General features: G+C 55.9%; 1 protein-coding gene across 2 annotated transcripts; it reads right to left on the reverse strand.

The window, feature by feature from the left end:
- Positions 1-2661: 2661 nt before the first annotated feature.
- Cbx6 (chromobox 6) lies at positions 2662-12417 on the reverse strand. Of its 2 annotated transcripts, none has more exons than XM_047548925.1 (5): positions 12242-12417; positions 12034-12077; positions 11828-11893; positions 11623-11689; positions 2662-7603 (listed from the first exon to the last, which is right to left on the reverse strand). In XM_047548925.1, the coding sequence occupies exons 1-5, from the start codon at positions 12308-12310 to the stop codon at positions 6662-6664; spliced, it is 1188 nt and encodes a 395-aa protein (XP_047404881.1). In that variant the 5' UTR covers positions 12311-12417; the 3' UTR covers positions 2662-6661. The 2 variants fall into 2 exon arrangements, with proteins under 2 accessions (XP_047404881.1, XP_047404880.1); XM_047548924.1 differs by having other exon boundaries at positions 2662-7657; positions 12242-12411.
- Between the last annotated feature and the right edge of the window lie 9626 nt (positions 12418-22043).

Genomic DNA, 22043 nt, shown 5'->3' on the forward strand with positions numbered 1-22043 from the left:
AACAATGGCAGAGTCCTTTTGCAAAACTAGTCCTTCTCACCCCTTCCAGACCGCACTCCTCACCTTGCCCCAAACCTAAGCTCCACCCCATCACTGACCTCACCCTGGCAGGAGGCCAGGAAGAGGGCACAGCCTGGCGGTAAACCTGTGCACAGCCCACCTGCCTCATCTGGGGGCTGCGTCAGGCTCTCTAAACCGCACCCCTGCTCTCCTCAGGGGGCGCTGGTCCTCGGCACAGCTTCCGGCGCCTCCTGAGAAGTTGCCATGGACACACTCACTAATCTTCAACCAACAACGGACTCACCACTGAGTGGAGGCAGGATCTGTGACGAACAGCAGGGACTCCTGTTGGGATCACCTGCCTCTGGGGACAAGTTCTCAATCCCCCAGAACCTGGGGCTCAAGGCAACGAGAGCAGCAGGGAGCAAGCGTGCCTCTCCGCTGTGCAGAGGTGGGCCATTTGGGGTAAACTACCTACCTGATCCCTTCGCCTCTCTGACCTCTGACTGTGACCTCTGTTCACGAGGCCTTGGCTGGCTGGTCACTGGTCAGGAATGTGTGCTAAGATCGCCGAGGGGCTCACAGTCCCTGGCAAGGTGTTAGGTGTGAGGATACATTGTGGTTAGGGACCCACTGAGGGCTTTCCGGGAGCAGGTGCTTGAGGTGAGGAGGTGAGGTCAGGCGGAGCAGGTGCCTTGGAGGACAGCTCTGACAGGCTGGACTCTGCTCCACTCACCTGCCCTGTCGGCACACCTGTGGGTCCCTTGCTCCCTGCCTGCCCTGCCTCTTGGACCCCCTGTATCTGGGAGCAATCTCTAGAGGGACATGCTACCATTTGGCTTGCCAGCCTGGAGCCAGGGCCACTGGTGTCAAGATAAGTGGACAGCACTGGGCGTGGTGGCGCACGCCTGTAACCCAGCAGTTTGGGAGGCCGAGAGAGGAGGATCTCAAGTTCAAAGCCAGCCTCAGCAAAAGTGAGGCACTACACAACTCAGTGAGACCCTGTGTTTAAATAAAGTACAAAATAGGGCTAGGGATATGGCTCAGTGGTCAGGTGCCCCTGAGTTCAAGTCCCAGTACCCCGCCACAAAAAAAAAAAAAGATAGCTGGACAGGCCACTAGTCCCCCCGGCCTCTCATCTGCTCCTAGTTTGGTGACAGAGATGATTCAAGGGCCTACCTTGTGCCAGGTGCTGAGCTCTGACCATAGCAAAGGGGAGAAGCCCTGCCCTTGGGGGGGTGGCTGGACAAGACTGCAGCCAACAGCGAGGAAGGAGCCAGGGCAGAGCCCGGGGAGGGCATGGCACGGGAGCGGTCCCAGGAGAGCACCTGTGGGGTGGGCTGGGGACCCCTGCAGGCCCAGGACTTTGGTCCTGAGAGCAGTGGGCTCCCCGGTCGTTTGAAGCGGGGCTGCCAGGCCTCTGGGGCCTGGTGTGGAAGACGAGGCAGGGGAGCAGGCAGGACTGGCGGCTGGCAGGTGCACTGCCGAAGCAGAGGCTCTGGACTGCCGGGGTGCAGGGCAGGGGAGCCAGCTGAGGCCAGACGGGATTTCACAACCCTGGGGGGAGAGAGGAGGGAAGGCAAAGCGAGACCGGTCCAGGGCCTGAGAGCAGGTAGCCTTGGGATGTACCTCAAGCGCTTGCAGGTGGGGCGGCAGATCCCCAAGAAGGCTCCCGAGGTTTCCCGGGGCTGTTGCTTTGAGGCCACCCTGGAGGAAAGGGTTTCTGTGTCACGAGGGAGGCACACAGCACCAGCATGAACCCGAAGGACCCCACTCCTGAGCTGGGGGCAGCTCCTTGTTGCCACACAGTGACAAGCTGTGCAGGCCACTGGCGAGGCGGACGTGCCCCCTCTCTGAGCTCTGGGCAAGGACTTCATAGGCCCCTTCCCTGGGTGGGTGCTGTTGTTCCAACTGGGGGTGGGCAGCCGAGGGACCCCGAAGCTCCACATGCCCACTTACAATTCTCAAGACTGCAAGAAAGGCAGGTGGCCTGTGGCCGGCTCTGCTCCTTCAGAGGTTGGGAGCTGGGTCTGTGGAGCAGGGCTTCCCTTCCACTGGTCGCCGCCGGCACCGGCCTGCTGTGTGTTCAGGCAGGACAGGGATGAGCCCAGGGCTTGCAGACGCCAGTCCTGATCCTTTTAAAAAGACCACAGATGCAGCCGAAGAAATGACACGTACACCCCACCCGCGGGCGGGCCTTAGCTTCGGAATGTGACAATTTATTTGGGGGTAAAAGAGGCGTTTCACTCCCATTTCCTGGCATTGATACAATACTGAAGAGCAGCAGAACAAACACACACGACAGTCACCAGCCGAACCCACCCTCCCCCGGCCTGGAATCCACGGAACCCGGAACAACAAGACCGAACCCACACCGAAAACGAGCCCTTCCCCACCGGAAGTGCTGGCGGGGGCCCGGGGCCCCCCAACTTCCGGCCCTGCCAGTCCCACTCCGTTCCTGTCTTTAACCACTGGAGGCCACGTTTAGCCAGCTGGGAGCTGGATGGTTGGACCACAGACAAGGCAACACCACTTCATTTTAAAAATGAGCGCGAGAAAAAAGACAGTGCCCCTCCCCAAATATAGAGCTATATACGTATACTTTATATATATAGAATTCCTTCGTGCACGAGTCATTAAATGAACTTTTCAAAAATTAAAAAAATTATAAGATACATATTTATTTAGGCCTTTGTGTTTTTAAATTAAAACCAACAGAAAGCAGAGTTTGCACCTCTGCCCAGCTAGGGCAGGCTGGGCGCCCTGTCCCCTCGCCTGGTCCCCGCGAGGCCCCACTTCGCCTAAGGATGATCTGCATGCAGTAGGCACTCGCTGCTGGGGTGCCGGCTCCTTCGAGGCGTTGCGGGGGCGTGTGGGCTAGGAGGTAGGGTCCCGGGCCCTCACCCAACAGTCTCCTTGCTTCTGCGTCTTGGGGACTGTCCACGAGGGGGGCCAGGGTGGCCCCTCCTGCATTTTGAGTCCCTAACTGGGCTGAACTGGAAGGAGATGCAGACAGAAAAAATGACAATGCTTAAACTTCTTTTTTTCTTTTAAAAAAGTGATTCCTCAAACCATACAAGCCCCAAAGAGGCCACCTTGGGCCAGTGCATGGGAGCCCAGGAGTGGAACTGACCGGCTGACCGGGTGGGGCGCCACTGTCCAGCACGGGCGAAGTGCAAAACAAAAACCAAAGCAAAACGAAAAACCCCGAGCCCCCGAAACGACAGAAAAGTGAGGGAAAGGAGAGCATCTCTCAGGAGGGGCCTCGGATACCGGCAGCAGCCCAGACCCCTTAACAGTTCTCCCCGCAGCTGATCCTCCATCGGGCAGGCCCATTGGCCTGGACCCACCCAGCTGACCACTCAGCCCCGGGATCGGCTGCTGACCGTGCGCTGGTCATGGGGTCCCCACCTTTTCAGGGGCTGCTCCCCAGAGGATGGGCATCCTGGGCGCTGCCTGGCACGACACCCCATGAAGCAGCTTTGCCTCCTCTGAAGTGGGGAGAAGCTCCGACCCTGCCACCTCTCTGCAGCCAGGGACTTGGTCATCACCTCCTCCCGGATCAGAGGGAGGAGGCTCATTTTGACCTTGACCCCTGTGCAGAGTGAGAAGCAATGGGTCCGTGGGCACCTGGAGGCCCAGTGCTGGTAGCCACAAGCACCCCACATCCTCAGACACTAGCAGTGCCTCAGGCCCAGGTGCCTCTCACAGGGATGGCCACGCCGAGGTTCAGAGGGGAAATGAGACAGGGACAGGTCCCACTGTCCACCTCAAACCAGAGACACCAGACCTCTCCTATCTCCTATGACACGTAGGTGGGAAGCAGTGCGTTCAAGGGGAGGTGACCAATGGCCACCCACCGTGAACATGGGAGGACATCGGGCTCTGGGGGCTATTTCACATACAAAAATAAAGCAAACCAGATTGCAACTTTTGCTTGGTAATCAGGCAAATGGAAAAGCAGCAAGGGGTGTGGAGGGGCCCACGGAGGCCAACCCGTGCAAGTGTGAGGGTCGGGGTGGGCAGGCCGCCCAGCGCTGTGCGCGCTCAGGCCCTGGGGACGCCCTCCCAGAGGCAGCTGTGCACGCGCCCAAGGCGGGGCAGGCTGCTTGACTTGGGGCCTGGGCAGCAGCCTGCGCATGGGAAGAGATGGGCAGTCCCGTCTCCCAGTCACCCCCAGTCCCAGTCACTGCCTAAGTCTCACAGGGTCCACGGCCTCTTCCTGGCCAGGAAGCTCAGGAAGTTCCGGTCTCAGGGTGATGAAAAGGTCCCACAGGGTGGCAGTACTGGGGACTACATGACCCAACAAGCTGGCAATGGAGTGCAGAAGAGGAAGAATCCACCGGCCTTCCTGGAGGAAGCCACCAAGGAGTCACAGTGGCAGGACCAGGGCCCTACCTCCCGCAACCTCGGCAACCGTGGCCTCCATTCACTGGGCTGCCTGCGGGGCTTCTGGCTTGCTCCCTTGGGGCCAGCTGTCTTCCTTCCCTTTAGTAAGGACGGGTGTGGACGTGGGCCAGCTCAGCGGAAAGGCTCACCCTGCCTGGGGCGGAGGAGGATGCCCCAGCCCCAGGGGACCCCCAGCGGGGCTCAGGCTTGACCCCCGTGGCCACCTCGCCTGTGCAATGCCGCATCACTACGTTCTCTTTAAATATCTTTCTCCCCCCACCCCACTCCCTTAGGAATCCCACGATAGTTTTTTCTATTTCTTTTTTTTCCTCTTTTTTTTCTTTTTTTCATTTTTTGAAAAACTAATTCTTTCACTTTCCTGTCATAAAATCACCTCTGAAAACACAACTTCTTTACAAAAAGTCACGAATGACACAGATTCTCAGGAAAACACATTTCCATGGTCTCTGGAAACACCTGTAAGTGGCCCAGGTGGTGGCTCACCTGGGGAGGGGCTGGGGGAGTCGCCTCTGAAGGCAGAGGAGAAGCACCAGCCCTTATTTGGGGGAAAAGCCAATTGGCACTTGGACGGTCACAGAGCCCACACAAAGGGCGGGGTGGGGAGGGACCCGGAGTGCTGCCGAGGGAGGCCCTGTCCTGCACCCCAGGGGTGCGCTGGGGGACCGTGCTGCAGCCCCCAGCGGGAGACTCACAGGAGCGCTCCCCAGGGCCCAACGTGCTAGCTCAGTCTCTGACGGGCTCCCTTCCCGCCTCCTGCCTGCCTTTTGCCATCTTGCTTCCCAGCGAGGAGGTACAAAGGCCAAACACACTGGGGACCCAGCTTAAGCCACATGCGGAAACTGCCATCCACACCCACCTACATCCCTGGCAGTGGCCAAGAGTGGGCTGCCGGGGGGCCCAGCCCCACCCCAGGGGACAATACCCTTGTCCTCCAGGGCACAGGCTCCTCTGTGGTCTCCAGCCCGCCGCCCCTGCTCCCAGTGCCTGGCCTAAAGCTGGGGCTTTGGCCTCTGCCACCGGCATAGGTGCCTCAGTGCCCTGGCAGCAGAGGGCAACAGAAGCTGCCTAGGGCACCGGAGGCCTCCCGCCGCTCCGAGCAGGCTGGGCTGAGAGAAAGCCTCAGCGTCAGAAGCAGACGGGAGGGTGGGAGAATGGGAGACCCTCCGGGGGCCTCCGGCCACCCCCTTCCCCCAACGCCCTGGAGGAAGGGGAGGCTCACCTGGGGCTCCCCACACTCTTCCGCGGTTCCCACCAAGCCGGGTCTGCAGGGAAGGCCCACCCGGCCATGCTGACCACCCAGAAAAGGGCCTGGGGCTCAGTGCCCCTGGCACACGGGGTAGGGAAGAGAGGCCGGGCACTAGTGTGGACACGACGGTGCCAGGCCTGAGCAAAGGGCAGGGCCAGGCCTTCAGGGACCCTGTTCTGAGGAGCTGCAAAGGGTGCTGCCAGGAGGGCCCACGGCCCCCACCCAGCACACACGTGGACCCACGTCACACACGCCCTGGGGCAGATGCACACTCAGCCGGAAGCTTCCACAGCAGGTTCTTGTAGCACCTTTGGTCAAGAACTGAAGGGGCCTTTAGATGCCAGGAGGCTGTGGCAGGGTGCCAGCTCCTCCCACCTGCAAGAGCAGGGTTGGAAGCAGCCAGAGTGGGGCCCAGGGGGTCTGCTTGGGCCTGGTCCATAAGGAGGCAGTGAGGCCCGGCCTCTGGCCCAGCTGCTGCCGCCCTCACTGGTGGAGAGGGAGGGGCCCACTGGTCTCATCCTTCACTGTCTGGGGCTTTGCCAAATGGGCAGGAAGCCATCCCTGCCCCCTCCTGCAAGATGTCTGCAGGAAGGAAAGGGATCATGCCCACCCCGGGTGAGGGTCTCCTAGGGACCCCCAGCTGCTGGATTAGCACCGAGGTCAGACACTGTACACAAGCAAGAAGCAAGCAGAGGAGAGGTGGGGTGGGATGTAGATAGGGCAGGTGACCAGGTCCTGGGGCTCCCTAGAAGCCCGGCAGGCCCACTGCACAGGGCAGGACCAGTGCCCAGAGGCGAACGTGTGTGCTGTCCCAGACCTGACCTGACCCAGACTATCCTGCCCACGGGCCTCTGGGGTGCCAACTGCCCAACCCCATCCCTGGGTCAGCACGGCGCCATTTGAGACAAGCAAAGCACAGGCAGACGGGTCTGAGGGCGGGGTGAGGCGGGAGCACAGGCGTGCCTTCAGGCAGGAGCCCCCCGCCCTCCTCCTCTGGGGAGCCCCTCACTTGCTCACCACACTGCTGCCACCCCCGGCCACAGCACCTGTCACCCCAGCAGCCACCTTCTCGAAATCCTCAGGGTTGCAGAATTCCTTGATAGTGACGGTCAGGAGGTTGCTGGTGACATCGGTGACAACCACATTGGAGCAGGGTGACATCTCAGGACGCCAATCCCCAGCCTCAGGCTCGGGGGCAGCACTGGAAGGCTCCAGGGCCACAGGAAGTGCCTGGGTGGCAGCAGCAGTGACATCAGGTGGTGCCCGCTTGCTGGTGGCCGCTGACTCCGGGGGGATGGACAGGTCGAGCACCTCCGGCTCGGGCCAGCTGGGGGCTGGGGGGCTGGTGGTCTCAGGGAGCAGCTTGGGGGGCGTGTCATCGGGGTCGGAGGACTGCAGTGTGGGCGAGGGGCAGCCTGAGGAGCTGGAGCTGCGGGCATCGTAGGGGGCGGCAGGGTTGGCCAGGAGCAGCCCCTGGCCTGGCGGAGCGGGGACGTCAGCTTTGCCGGCAGGCGGGGGGGACAGAGGGGCAGGAGGGGGCTTGTACAGGGCGAAGGTGCCAAACTTCATGTGGCGGATCTGGGTGCGCAGGACGCTCTCGCTGAACTTCTTACTCTTGCCGATGACGCGGTTCCTCGATGGGACTTTGGGACGGGCAAGCGCCCCTGTGCCCTGCGCCGCAGCCCCTGCGCCTGGGCCTTTGTCGATCACTTTCAGATTGAGGATGATGCGGTTCCGCTTGGGCTCGCGGGGCTTCACCTTGCGGTTGATAATTCGCACTGTCTCGGAGAAGGGCGAGATGGGTGGGCGCAGGCCAGGGCTGCCTCCTTGGGGGTCTGGGCGGGGCAGGGGGCGGCGGGACATGCGGTGGCAGCGGCGGATGTCCTTCTTGAGCCGGTGCACGGCTGCGCTGGAGTGCAGCTTGGGCGAGGAGGCGCTGGCGCTCGGCTTGACAGAGAAATGCACATCACTGATGCGGAGGGCCTCCGCCTGCGCCCGGGCCTGCGGGCAGAGGGGTGTGGGTGGGACCTCAGGGCCGCCGACCTCGGCATCCTGCCCAGCCAGCCCTGAGCATGGTCTCAGTAAAGGCTGAGGGCAGGCGAGAGAACACTGGTACTTATGACCCTAACAGGAGACAGGTCCAGGGAGGGGACATGACTCCTAAGGTGACCTACTGTCTTTACTGGTACCTGGCTTCATGGCTCAGCTGAGGGCCAACCTGTCAAAAATCAGGACCCTGCATCGGAGGGCAGTTCTTAACAATTCTCAGTGACACCAAGTAGGGGCGGGTTGGTCCTCCCTGCTCCCCTGACACCCCAGTCCTGCTGATCCATTTGTAGTGTCCCCAGGGTCCCGTACTCTCTCGCCTGTGGCTTGGTCAACTCCAGCTCCATCTTGTCTCCCCAGGTAATCAACTCTGGATAGGCCTTTGGCTGCAAGGCCTGGCCCAGAATGAGTTGGGGTGCCAGTGGATTCCGAAGCCTGCACCCCAAACCTTACCTGGCTAGACATGACTTCAGGGGGGATGGGCTTACAGGTGAGACCTATCACTGCATTTTCTGTGCCAAGATGGTCGGGGGGCAGGACTGCAGGGCAGAGGGCTGTGGGTTGTCGGGACTCCCAGGCTCCTGGACCCAGCTCTCTTTCCAGGTATGGGATCTCTCAAAAGCCCCAGGGTTCTGTGGCAGCTCATCTGCCACCAACGGAACCCTAAAGAGACCCCAGCTTTCAGCCCAACCCATCCCACTGTCAGAGGACACCAAGTGGAGAAAGGGCAAGGGACTCCCAAAGCCACATAAGCTGTCCTCAGTGACTGGTCCTTTTGCTAAGAAAGACACTAAAGAGTCAAGGCCAGCTGTTCAGGTCCAGTGACAAACACAGCCCTGCTCCAGGGCAGTGTCCTCTCAAGGTGCCAGGCAGGGGGTGTAGGGAGCACAGAGGTGGGAAGGGGGCAGGGGGCAGGGGACAGGGGCAGCGCAGACTGCAGCAGCCTGGAGAACAGGTGAGAGGGCAGCCCCCGCACGGGTGTCATCCAAGCCAGGCCCTGCAGCCTACGAGGCGAGCACCGCGGCCCTTACTGAGCACCCACAGTGCCCAAGCAGTCCACAGGCGAGGGCAGACCCAGGGTAGAGGCAGAGAGGCTGTGGGTCCACTCCAGGGAGTGAGAGGACACAGTGTTCAGGGGCAGCCATGGATGGGGACAGAGAATTTTGGCAGTGACTGCCAGGATGGGGGGTGTAGAACAGAGGTGGGGCTGTCTGGGGTCTCCATCTCCTACTCCCACAACGCTGGATGCTTACCCACCACCAGGGGGACAGCCCACGTGCCTGACAGGACTAGCCTGACCATGACCTGCAGAAGCGGTGATGCTGACTTCCCAGCTGACCAAGCGAGGACGCCTCGAACAAGACCCTCGCTCCCCGCGGGAGTATAGTTAAGCTCCACCTGGGCCTCCCCACTCAGTGTGGGCCTCCTAGGGCTGTTGGTCAATTCCTCTGGCCGCTAGGTGGCAGCACATAAGGCCAACGCTGCCAGCTCCCACTGCTCCCAGCCAGCTGAGCTCCCCAGGGACTGGACCACTCACCCCTTCCTAGACAAAGGCAGAGAAAAGCTGAGGCTTTCTTCAGCCTGGCTAGCAGGTTCTTACTGCAAGAACATCCCATGGAGCTCAGGGGATCCCAGCTCTTTTGACCCTCGGGGGGTTGGCACTTCTCCCTCTGTATCCTGCCTGATCCCAGACCTGCATAAACAGGTTCTACAGGAGTCCAGCGGTGATGCAGCGTCCAGGGGAGCGGAAGAGTATACATACGCTGCAGATGCAGGTTGAACCCCCCGAGTCTCATTTTTCCTATCTGTACAATCATGACAAGCCCCACCCCAGGGGCACTCCTGTGATACCTCATGGTATATGGCACCTGCTTGGACAGGTCTGGATGCAGCAAGCTTTCAGTTAGAGTTATCCATGGGTGCTGAGTCGGTGAGCAACCATCTCCTCTAATGCATGCTTTCCAAATTTTCTACCAGAAACATTTCTTACTTATAATTTTTAAATATTATTTTATAAAATATTAAATACAAGTCTCCCCAGATTGAGAATTCTTTAAAGGTAGGATCTGGATCTGCCTGGTGAGTTAAAAATGGCCACAGCCAACATGCTTCTTGCCCTCAGGCTAGGCAGCAGGCCTGGCTGAGGGGTCACTGACTCTCCAATGTGTTATTTAATTTAACCTTGTTGGTCTGTCCTCCCAGGTAGGAAGTGGGGATGATGGAACCTACCTCACGGGCTCCCTTCAGAAAGTGCTAGTTGAGTGTAATCTGTTGACAGCCAAACCCTGGCACATCCCAGCAGCGGGCCCAGTTCCAGCTGCCTTCACAGCCCCTCACAAGTATCCTTATCACTCTTGTGCTACCTGTTTTGTAAGATCTAGGTCAAAGTGCCACTGTCTGCCCCTTCGCCTGGCGTGTGCCCACCTTGATGTACTCAAGGAAGAAAAAGTACTAGGACCTCAGGTAAGTTGCTCCCCCTCTCTGGGTCTTGATTTCTTCTTTTCATTTGTGAAATGGGGATAAAAATACTCTCCACCTCAGAGGGTAGTTGAAAGAATTAAAACATAATTCGTGCACGGGGTTCAGCACTGTTAGGCCCATAGGCAGCTCAGAGAAAAGAACCGTGAAGTAAAAGGCATTTTGTGAACCCATGCTCACGGCCATGACTCGTTTTGCCGCGAGAGGGCGCTCCAACCGCACCAAGAGGCCGTCAACCCACCAGACTTCCAGCAGCTCCGCCCCATCCCTCCCACCGAGAAGCATCGGGGTTAAGGTTGCTCCAGGGATCCCCTAAGATGCGCTGCGGCTAGGGGCGGGGGTTACAGAAATATGGAATTCTGGAAACCAACATTTTTTCCACTTCTGCTTTAAGTCCAAAACAAACCCTTACACACGCAGTTCTTTAGCTGGGCGTAGGTGGGGGGAGGAATGGGCTGGACAAGCCCACCCCACCCTCCCTGGGCTTTGAGCCTTTTGGACAATCGAGAGTCTGAGATTCTGCAGTCCCTTCTCTGAAAAGAGGCCTCCCTATCCTTTTGGTGCCAAATGCCACAAAATAACTGGCTGCGGGGTGGGAAGAGGCCCTGAGATATCCTTAGCCCCATAGAGAGACTGCAGTGTCCCTGTGAGTCCCACCTGCAGCTTGGCCTGCCACCTCAGGTCATCTTGTACTCCTTTACCGGGACTCTTCTTCCTCACCAAAATAATACAAAAGCTCCAAGTCCCCAAGAAGTTTCCTCTGGAAGTTCTTCCCTTCCCTGCCAGGGCAAACGGACTATGCTTCACCGTGCCCCACCCATCCTCTTAAGAACCTGCATGAACAGCCAGGTGGGGGGAAATTGAGGCTGGCACCACCCCGCAGTCGGTGGCCCAGCCTGGGTGATAAACTCAAGCCAAAGTGATTTATCGTCAAATTCAAATCAGGCCCCCAAGTGAGGAGGGGAGAGAGGCAAAATAAATCCTGTGAGGTGGGGAGGGGGCGGTAGGCAGGTGGTTTCCCAAGTGCCCCTCCCTGTGCTCTGCCAGGAGGTGGCCACCGCTCACTCTCCCCCTGGGCTCTACCTACCCTAAGCTCCCTAGGCTGGGGGAGGTGAGGGATCTCACCGGCAGAAACAGCCTCCCAACCACCCCCTCCCGTGGGCTTCCCCCACCTGCCACATCCAGTTGCTGGAGCCCCAGAGGCCCCCCAGACCCTCGCTCCGTCACCTGGGATTATCCCTACTCCCAGCCCCTTGCTGGAGCTGACCGCGGCCTGCTGCCAGGGGTTTGTCGGGGGCTCACAACTACCCCCTGCCCAGCTGGGGCCCCTCAGGAAAGGCCCGCCCGCTTGGGCGGTCGCCCATCTGTCCCTCCCCTCCCGGCCCCGTGCTGTGCCGGGGCTGGGGGCCCGAGACGGGGCTGCTGGGGCTGGGCCAGGTTACCTTCAGGAGGAAAGTTTTGGGTTTGGGTCCCCTCTTCTTGGGTCCATACAGCTCACGCTCCCTCTCCCTGCGGCGAGAAACGCCAAAGGTTAGAAAGAGCCCCTTCCCGGGCCCCACTCCGCGGCCCTCCCCGGCTCTCGCGCTTCCCCGCGCGGCGCCCCACCGAGCCGCGGCCCCGCCGCCCCTGCCAGCTTCCCCAGCTCACTTCTGCTCGAAGGCGGCAATGAGCCGCGAGTCCAGGATGTTCTCCTCGGGCTCCCAAGTGCTGTACCTGCCGAGTCACGCATGCACAAAATCAAAATGAAAACCAGGGAGGCACAGGCTCGCCGCGCGGAGCAAGGCGAGCACCCCTCCTCCCCAAGGCCCGGGGCCGCTGCCTCCCTCCCGCGGCCCGGACCCCGCCACACTCACTTGATCGCCCACCCCTTCCATTTCACCAGGTACTCGATGCGTCCCTGAAAAACAGAAAGGAAAAAAGAGGGGTGTGGGGGTGGGGAGGATGCGGGGACGCAGGGAGGCGGCGACGCGGGGGTGGCCGAGCGAGCCAGGCTAGCGGGACCGCTTCGCCCGGAGGGCTCCGGCCCCGGGGAGCGGCGGCCAGCGGCGGGCCAAGGCTCACCTTGCGGATCCGCCGTTTGATGATAGATTCGGCCGCGAAGACCCGCTCGCCCACTGCAGACAGCTCCATCTTGCTCAGCGGCACCCACAGCCCATAATACTCCCTGCTCCCGCGGCCGGTGCTGCACCGCTCGCGCACGCGCCGCAGCGCACAGGCCCCGGCGGGCGGGCGCGCGGCGGGGCGCGCACTCGCGTTCCAGCTGCGGGCCGTCACGTGACCCTCCCGGCTTGCGCGCCGTTGCCAAGACCTCCCCCTCCCCCGGGGCGGTTGCTAGGGAAAGTTTGCGCTCGCGGGGCGGGGGCGCGCGTTGGCTCTTAAAGGGGCCTTGCCTGGCGGGAACCCGGACAGGAGACCCGTGCGTGTTTGGCTCGTTCCAAGCCCGGTGAGGCGCAGTGCAGTCTTACACTCCCCCGCACTTCATCTTCCAGGCCCGCGATCGCTTCCACCTTCTCCCCTCCCTTTAACCCTCCTTGCCCATCTCGCCAGGCCGCAGACCTGTCAGTGTGTCAGTGCGACTGAGCCTCGGAGTCTGCAGCCGCGGCGCATCCTCCGGTAGAAGTTTGCAAACAGTTAAATATGATACAGCAGAAATGCATTTGCTGTTGCCTTGCCAGGCCTTGCGGGAATTTCTCTACTCGCCCCCCTTATCCATTATTTATGTGTTCGTGGGTGTGTGGTTTTGTAACCAGTTCAGATGAGTTAAAACAAAACGCCACCGCAGGAAAGGGGGTGCGGCGAAACGGGCCGAGGGAGGCCGAGGGAGGCCGAGGTGATCCCGTGCATCCGTTCGCGCTCTGCGATCTTGGGCAGCACCTGCCTTCACCCAGGAGGCCGGGCGAAGGCCGAGGAGAGGACCGTGTGGCTGTGGGGGGAGGAGGGAGAAGCTGCGGGGCGGGAGGGTCCCGCATCCCAGACTGGGCCCAGAGCGGGTCATCCTCGGGTCACTTGTCCGAATCCTCCCTCGCGGTCATATCAATGTTTCCTCATCCCAGGCCCCTTTGCCACGTCACCCGCCTGCCCGCAGTTCCGCTCATGGTTCCGCCATTGCTCTCAGGGACTCCAGACCCCAACTTCCTATCTGGGGAGGGGCTGCGGGATCTGGAGCTGTCCCCAAATAGACACAAACTAGCCCTGCCACACAAAAACCTTTTGTTTTGAAGTTATTTAAGGTTTATTTTCCATTACGACGACAGTCTTGTTCTTTGCAAAACAAATTTTTTAAAAACACACAGACAAGGGTAAAAAAAAAAAAAAAAAAAACCCTGTAACCTTCATAAAACAGTTAACATCTTCAAAAATCTTCCAGCCTCTGTTCACTGCTTATGTAAGCACAGATATACTATATATACATCACATGGATATTCATTGTGGGTATATTCGTGTACATGTATGCATAAATAATTTTTAAACAAAATAGGCTCATACTGTTTACACTGTACTGAAATCTGCCTCTTCTCCCTTACTGACATCAGTTGGACCTTAAATACTGATTTTTTCATCATTTTAGTGATGGTGGTAACTGAGATGAATTGGGATGGTCAGAATTGCCTCTTGCTTCTATGACTTGTTTATTAGGAAAGAAGATTTTTACATTTCTGGGCTGTCACCAATTCTTGCAGTTTCAAATCAACCACATCAAAAATTCAGCACTTCATCCCTGCATCCCTGCAGATTTGTTCCCATATTACCTTGGAGAACACTTCCTCCACAAATCTTTTTTTTTTTTTTTTTTTTTTTTTGCGGGGGTGGGGGGTACCTGAGATTGAACTCAGGAGCACTCCACCACTGAGCCACATCCCCAGCCCTGTTTTGTACTTTATTTAGAGACAGGGTCTCACTGAATTGCTTAGGGCCTGCCTAAGTTGCTGAGACTGGCTTTGAACTCATGATCCTCCTGCCTCAGCCTCCCAAGTTGCTGGGATGACAGGCGCCCAGCTCCTCCCCAACAGATCTTAATGCACCAGAGAAACAACTGTTAATTGGCAAGCCCCTAGTGAGCATCCAAGTTAAAACAGAGCTGCTCTCCCCGGGTGGGGGCTGCCAGGGTGCAGGGAGTGTGAGTTGTGTGTGTGTGTGGTGCGCGTGTGTGTGTAGGCTGAGGAGAGGCAGTAAATGAAGCAGGTAGGCATCAGTCCACTGGTCAGTTCATTCAGCAGCATTTGTGAGTCCTTGTCAAGGATCAGGTTTTATATTAAACCATCAGGAAACAAAGGTGCCTTGACCGGGGAGGCTAAGTCACATGAGAAAGGCACCTGCCATGCAATGTGACTAGTACTGCAATAAGGATGTGTTAGTTTCCTGTTGCTGCTGTAACAAACTACCACAGACTTAGCAGCTTGGATGACACAAATTTATTATACTAGGGTTCTGGGGGTCAGGGGTCCCAAAGTAGTGTCACTGATCTGAAGTCTCCAGCCTGGTTGCTTTTGGAGGCTCCAGTAGAGAATCTGTTCTTAACCTTGTCCGCCTTCTAGAATCTTGGTGTTCCTTGGTCCACAGATGGTTTCATTGCTCAGACCTGTTTCTGCCTTCTACTGACTGACCTCCTGCCTCCTCCCATAAGAACCCTGTGGTTACCTTGGATCCACCCAAATAATTGAGGACAATCTCTCTATTTCAGCATCCTTAACTTGATTATGTCAACAGAGTCCCTTTATATGCTAAGTTAGGTATCATATTCATGGGTTCTGGGAATTAGTTGTAGCCAGCTGTTGGGGTGGGGGTGCGGATGGGTTATTCAGCCTACCTCAAAAGGTATGTACAGGGTGTCTTGGGAGAGGCCTGGAGGAGAGGCTGGGAGGGCTTCTCAGAGGGCAGGAGTGGAATCTGCCTGCTGGTGACAAATGGGAAGGCATCCCAAGTAGAGGTGTCGTCTGGGGCAAGCACTTCAAGGCATGAATGTGTCTGCTTTGGGGAACCAACACACAGCCCGCAGTGGCTTGGGTTAGGGGGACGCAGCAAGAAATGACACTGGAAGGATGGGCCTGGCTTTGCAGGGAAGGACCTCGAATACTGCTTGAGCTTGGACTTTGTCACAGGTAGTGGAGCCAGCCGGGACTCCTCAGGAGGTGACATGGGACTGAGGATGTCCAGGTTTGTGTCCCTTTTGGTTGTAGAAGTCCTTTCCCCTCTCTGGGTCTTGGTCTCTCAGTTTCAGCATGACAGGTGGGTTGACCATTGTTAGTGGCTCACATGTTTTTGGCCAGGGACTCTTGAGGATCGTTACGTTCCAGCTTACTCTGTCTTCATCCCAAGCCCCTCCTGAGGTTATGAAGCTGTGAAGAAGATCACCTCTCTTCTACGTGCAGACCCCTACCTACGTCTGTAGTTCTGATATTTGGTCCACGGGCACAAGGAAAAGATGGGAGAAAAGGTTCTCCCATCACCTGGGAGAATCCTGCCCAGAGAGGGCATTTCAGTTAGCACATGCCACAGAGCAATCCTGTCACACGAAACACCAAGAATGATTCTCAGTCCCGCCTCTGCCCTTGTTCCCCTTTTGATAAAACCTGGGTCATTGTCAGCCCCTGGGAGACAGGGCTGGGGACAGGGTCCCCTCGTCTTCCTGGTGCAGCCGTTCTAAGACCCCTTTCCTGCTTTTCAGCAGGACCTTTGCGTGGGTTTTGGGGCGAGCACCTGGACTTGACTTGTTGGATCCCGGGAGGCAGACCTTCAGCCTAGGACTCTGGTGACAGCTGCAGAAGCCACATCCAAGGTGGACTGCTGCAGACCTCTGCAGGCCTAGCTGTGCTCCCAAGGAACCTGATGAGTCAAAGCAAGTCTCAGGTATGGGGAGCCTAGCTCACGGTTCCCCCGGCCCCTGCCCAGCCCTGTGTACGTGCCTGTGTGATCTCCCTCCTGAGCGCAGGCGGGATTAGGGGATGGACTAGGATCTTGCTGCCATGATTAGGTTGCATGGAAAATGTAAAGAGATTCCTGTGGATGCAATTAAGGTCCTAATCAACTGACTCTGAGTTGCTCCAAAGGAAGTTTGTCCTGGTGTGAGCCAGTCGGGGGAGCTCTGGGACAGAGGCGCCAGCCTTCCTGAGGGGAGTGAGTGGGAGCAGCAGAATCGCCCTTTTCTTCTGTCCTTGAAGAAGCAAACGGCCACACTTGTGGAGAGGGTCACCTGGCAGCTGTGGTGAGTTGCTTCTTGGAGCTGAGGACCTCAGTCCTGCGGTCACAGGGTCTGGATTCTGTTGACGACCTTTGAGCTTGCAGGAGGACCCCAAGTTTCAAGTGAGTGCACACCCCGCTGACACCTCAGCCACAGCAGACTGAGCCAGCTGCTCCTGACCTGCGGACACTGCGGGAATACGTGGACATTTAAGCTGCTGAGTAGGTGACTTGTGATCAAGCACTTAAAAACTAATAAGTAACGTCAGCCCAGATTCAGGACTGGGAAATAGACTCCACCCCGGGATGGGAGGAGTGACAAGGTCACATTGCAAAGGGAGCTCAAGGCCATTATCATATAATTTATCACAAGTGGGCCCCCGATTCGGGGACCAGATGCTCCTTCCACAGTGGCGCACACCTGTAATCCCAGCAGCTCAGGAGGCTGAGGCAGGAGGATCTCAAGTTCAAAGCCAGCCTCAGCAACTTAGCAAGGCTATAAGCAACCTAGTGTAGACCTTGTCTCAAATAAAAAATAAAAAGGGCCGGGGATGTGGTTCAGTGGTTAAGCACGTCTGAGTTCAATCCCCAGTACCAAGAAAACAAACAAACAACCAAAAAACAAACTTAGAAGGAGGGCCCTAGTTTTAGGAAGCCATTCCTCCCTGGTGGGCCCTTGAAAGCTCTATCTTGTTCTCAGCCCGTGCCCCCCGCTCTGTGTCCAGCTGCCACGAACTGAACAGCTTTGCTCTTCCACACCCTCCTGCCACGATACTCTGCCTCGCCATAGACCTTGAAGCAAGGGAGTCGACTGACTGTGGACTTGAACCTGACACTGTGAACCAAAATAAGTCTTTCCTCCTTTTCAGTCGTTTTTCTCAGGTATTTTGTCACAGCAATGGAAAACTAACACACGGTGTATACAGAGCTTTATGGTCTTTGCACACTTGTCCCTACCCCAGTCCCTGGCTTTCTGTTCCTGCTACTGCAACACTCACGTTTTCTCCAGAAGGTTGCATGGCTTGCTTGTCAGCTCTTTCCATCTCTGTCGAAATGTCCTCTTTGGAAAGGTTTCCTACAACCCCCTGATGTCAAGGAGCCGCCTCTGTCTACCCATCACATTCCCTTTGGTGTCCTTAACACGGCCTAGGTTGCATGAGCCCTTTGTTTAAGGCCTGACTCCCCCACTAGAAACCAGGCTCCAGGGGCTCCCACTTGATCCATAGCTAGCAAAGGACCCCAAACATAGTAGCTGTTCAGTTAGTATTTGAGGTGGATGAATGGACCATCAAAGAGATTTTCAAGACTAATTTTTTCTTTTCTTTTTTGCATCACTGGGATTTGAATCCAGGGCCTCACACATGCCAGGCAAGTGCTCTACCCCTGAGCTATCTCCTCAGCTCAAGAGTAATTTTGGCTACATGACATATTTAGGACTCAGATGCAGCACACGCTGAGATCTCCTTCCCTCTCTGCCTTGGGCTCTGGGGATGCAAAGAAGAAAAGTGAGATTCTTGCCCTCAAGGATCTGGGGTGCACGGGGAGTTGAGGGTGCAGACAGCTGCACCCAGAGCTGGGCAACTTGTCATTGTCAACCTCTCTGAGCCCTAACTTTCTTCATTTGTAAACTGGAAAGTGTCATTCCCATGTTATAGAACTGTGACAGAGGAGAGCATTATAGGCACCTGGAACTGTGGGGCACAGTAGGCCATGGTGTGGAGGTGCATATGCGTGTGACCCCCAGGCCCCGCTAGATGTCCAGAGAGACGGACTCACCCAGGCACACATAATGCGTACACGTTTTCTTCCACTGAAAGTCAGTGTCTCAGATCAATTCTGGAAATTAAAGTTATATTGGTGAAACATCAAAAGCTAACACTTTGCAGAGCTCTGTTTTGCTCCAAGGGTTCCTCTGCTTGGTTTGTGTGTGACCTTAACTAATTCAACCCTGGAAAGAGTCCTGTGGGGGGTTGTCCTGATTCCATCTCACTGTCGAGCACATGGGCTTTCTGTTCACCCCGGTGTGGAGGACACAGACCTGGACAAAGTTAAATTCTAAGGCAGAAGCAGGAGGACTGCAGGCTGCCAGCCAGCCCATGCCACCGAGACCCCATCTGGAAACTAAAAATAAAAAGACCTGGGGTGAGCTGGGTGCAGTGACCCTCGCCTGTAATCCCAGCGGCTCGAGAGGCTGAGGCAGGAGGATCGTGAGTTCGAAGCCAGCCTCAGCAACTGAGCGAGGCCCTAAGCAACTTAGAGACCCTGTCTCTAGATGAAATATAAAAAGGGCTGGGGAGGCTCAGCGGCTAAGTGCTCCTGAGTTCAGCCCCCAGCACTGCAAACAAACAAACACACAAACAACAACAAAAGGAAACCCAAGTTCTGTGGCCACCTCGAGCCTTTCATCTCCTCCCTGCCTGGCAAGACCTGCCACATGATGGAATTCGACCCATGAAACTACGGACACAAAAGCTGGAGACAGGAATTTGGGTGACAGACATGAGTCACAGAGAGTAGAAACGTGTGGTGACTTCGGAGATGCTGAAATGCCGCGCTGTGAAATTCTGTGCTTCTAAAGAAAGTCTGACTATTTATAGAGACAGGGCAGTGCAACTGTTTGGAAATATGCCTGAATATGGTCACAGTTGGGCCCGGCACACGAGAAAAGCCAGTTCTGGTGGAGGACCCTTCTGGAGAGGCAGCTCTGGTCCAGTCGTTTCTCTGTTCAAGACTCTTCAACAGGAAGTAGCCAAGACAGCAATAGCGGTAAAACCTCCCAGGAACTCCTCTCCTCCCCGTCCTGTCCTGCACATCCTTTGCCTTGGGTCTCGCTGAGCCACCTGTTATTTCCTGAGTAGCCCCTGCCTAGAAAGCACACCTGCCAAACCCAGACCTCTGCAGCTGCCTCCTTTCCCTCCCAGGATCTCATTTCAGATGAGGGCCTCAAAAGGTCACCCTGGTTGCCCAAGAGCAGCACCTTTCAAAACTACTTTTCCATGGTCTGGTGGGAGGCAGTGTGCTCATTCCTCTGAATTATTTTTCACTTTAAGGAAAGGTTGGGACGGCCTCTCAGGGGAAGCTGGAAGGCCAGTGTGCCCTGGGGTTCCCTCTGCAGGTCTGTCAAGCAGTGTGGACACTGCCCTGGAGGGCTGCAGAAGGCTGGCTGTCCCCAGCATCCTGGCTCTGGGGCCTGCTCCCGCTTGCAGCTCTGGGGTCTCCCCCATGGAACTGGCCAGCCTCCTTTTGCTCCATTGGGATGTTTCCAGTGTTCCAGGGACAGGGCAAAGTTCCATTTGCTTGCTCATCAGTTTTTCCTGAAAGCATGAACTCTCTGAGGCAGGGACCTCTGGACCTCTGGTTGCCTGGACAGGACCTGAAGGTGGGTAGCCTCCAGTGAGTCCAGGTTCTGGGGACATGGCCGAGAGCAAGACCAAGTCCCAGCCCTCGAGGGCTTAGCTTCTTAGGGAGCAGCAGACAAGGGACAAGCAAGGGACAAGCAAGGGGGTGGTTCTGGTTGGATGCGTGTTGTTTAGAGACTGCCTGCGGGACTTTGCGGAGGGAACCGCACCCTGATATCCATGCGCCCCAGGATACAAAATAGATTCCTTAACATAGACATATTGCCACTTCGGCTCTTGTTCCTTTACATGCGTGTACTTAATTCAAATCTCCCGAGGCGTAAAAAATAGTTCCTAAAAATTGTCTCATTTCCCATGAATTTTGAGGACAACTCTGCCACAGGGTCTCTCACACAGAGATAGGACATCCCTCTAGGGGACCGCGTGGGCCACAAGCTCAGCCCCGCATGAGCGGGGACATTCTGCCCTCTGGCCTGTGCAATCAGTGTGCAGAGCAGGAATAGTTGAGGCCACAGCCCAGGATCCAGGTGATTTCAAGGAGCCTGCTGAGAATTTGTCCATCTTGGTCCCAGATGAACAGAAATAAAAGGGGACAGGATTGTCTCAAATAAGCTCGACCCCCCCCCCGCGCCCACGTACACATTTATGTGGATTTTTACTGAGGCCTTTAAATGCGGTTTTTCTGTGCAGAAAAGCTATGCAGGGCTTTGCTTAGGTTTTAAAAATTAGTATTCAATTTATTATTTTAATATTTAAACATTATCTTAATATTAACCTTATTAAGTTATACATAAAATACATAGTTCATCCTTAAATTTTAAGTTTCAGGTTAAATAACTTATTAGTTTAATTATGGGTCTAGAATATTCAGCAATCATTAAGGAGGTTTTGATGAACTGTGGTCTCATTAACAAACTTCAACCTCTTCAAACATTTTATGTGGCATGATCTATGTCTACTTACCTTTTCAGTATAATTGGCTCACAGACCTGAATTACTCAAGTGAGTCTTATAAATCCACTGTCTTCAGCTTCTAAATATGGTGACCCCGAAGCTTGATCGGCTGCTGCAGAGCTCGCTGGAAGGGCTCAGTCCCAAACTCAAGCCAGCTACTCAACCGCATATTGAAAATTGGAATTATGGAACAACCAATGCTAATCAGCCAAGTTCTCGGAACATTGTAAGGTTACAAAATAGAGAGACTGCCTTAACATAGACCTATTGCCACTTCAGCTCTTGCTCCTTTATGTGCCTGTACTTAATTCAAACCTCCTGGGTCATGTGACCTGAGGCATAAAAATAGTTCCTAGAAATTGCGTCATTTCCCATGAATTTTGAGCTGCTGTGGCTGCAGGGTGGCTTGGGCGCGGCTGGTGGGGATTCTTGTGTGAGACCCCGAGGTGCTGATCCGAGGTCATTCATAAATGGCCCTCTCTGGACTTTCTCGGGCTCCTCCCAGGGTCCTGGGGACCATTGTCATCTCCAACCTGGGTTTCTGTCAGCATTGCCTAAGTCTTCCTTATGTTCATGGCCACCTGTTACCATCTACCTCCAGCACTTGGATTTTTTATTTCTTTGCCCATAAGGTATAAATTCCCAAGGCCCTTGAACTCCACCACAGTGACAACTAGTGTTTTCTCAAGGTCTGCCGGTTCCCAGGGCTCTTCATTTATTCATTCACTCAATTCTAACAACGCTTGAGGGAGCTGCTGCTATTTCCCCCATTTTGCAGATGAAGGAAGTGAAGCACAGAAGAATCTAGGTGACTTGTCCAGGTCATGTGGCCAGAGTCCCTTCTCTTAACCTGGGACTTCAATGTTTAAAAAATCCTGGGGAACCACTTAACTCTCATCGCCGTTAAGACAATCCTGGCTCTCTTGGGGCTCTGTCTGACCTCTCAGTCATGACGTCACCTGACCTAATGTCTGCTCTTCGGAGTGCCTGGTGGATACACTCCGTGTCAGCCCTCTGGAGCTGATGTCGAGGTTTTGGAAATGGCCCTGTGTCTCAGGCAGAAGAGATACTGGGAAAGTTTTAGTCCACCATCAACAAGGGGGACACATCAGCAAGCTTTATCAGTGTACCAAAACACCCAAACCTCAGTGACTTAAACAACCACCACTCATTCTTTCTACAAAGCAGCTTTATTGAGATAGTATTGATGTATAATAAACTGTATACAGTCAGCCCTCCATATCCTGGGTTCTGCATCTGTGATTTTAACCAACAGATTGAAAATTTTAGGGAAAAACCCCATTATATCCATACTTGTTTTAGTCAGCTTTTTTGCTGTTGTGACTAAAAGACACAACTAGCACAATTGTAGA

Source organism: Sciurus carolinensis, chromosome 4, assembly GCF_902686445.1.
Source record: "Sciurus carolinensis chromosome 4, mSciCar1.2, whole genome shotgun sequence".
Lineage (NCBI taxonomy): Eukaryota > Metazoa > Chordata > Mammalia > Rodentia > Sciuridae > Sciurus > Sciurus carolinensis.

What these genes read in the sequence shown, in the direction of transcription:
- Cbx6 (XM_047548924.1), bottom strand. Translation starts at nt 12,310, where the DNA reads ATGGAGCTGTCTGCAGTGGGCGAGCGGGTCTTCGCGGCCGAATCTATC. An exon ending in TCAAACGGCGGATCCGCAAG is followed by an intron (nt 12,078 to 12,241) that starts GTGAGCCTTGGC and finishes TCTGTTTTTCAG; the next exon opens with GGACGCATCGAGTACCTGGT. An exon ending in ATTGCCGCCTTCGAGCAGAA is followed by an intron (nt 11,690 to 11,827) that starts GTGAGCTGGGGA and finishes TTCTCGCCGCAG; the next exon opens with GGAGAGGGAGCGTGAGCTGT.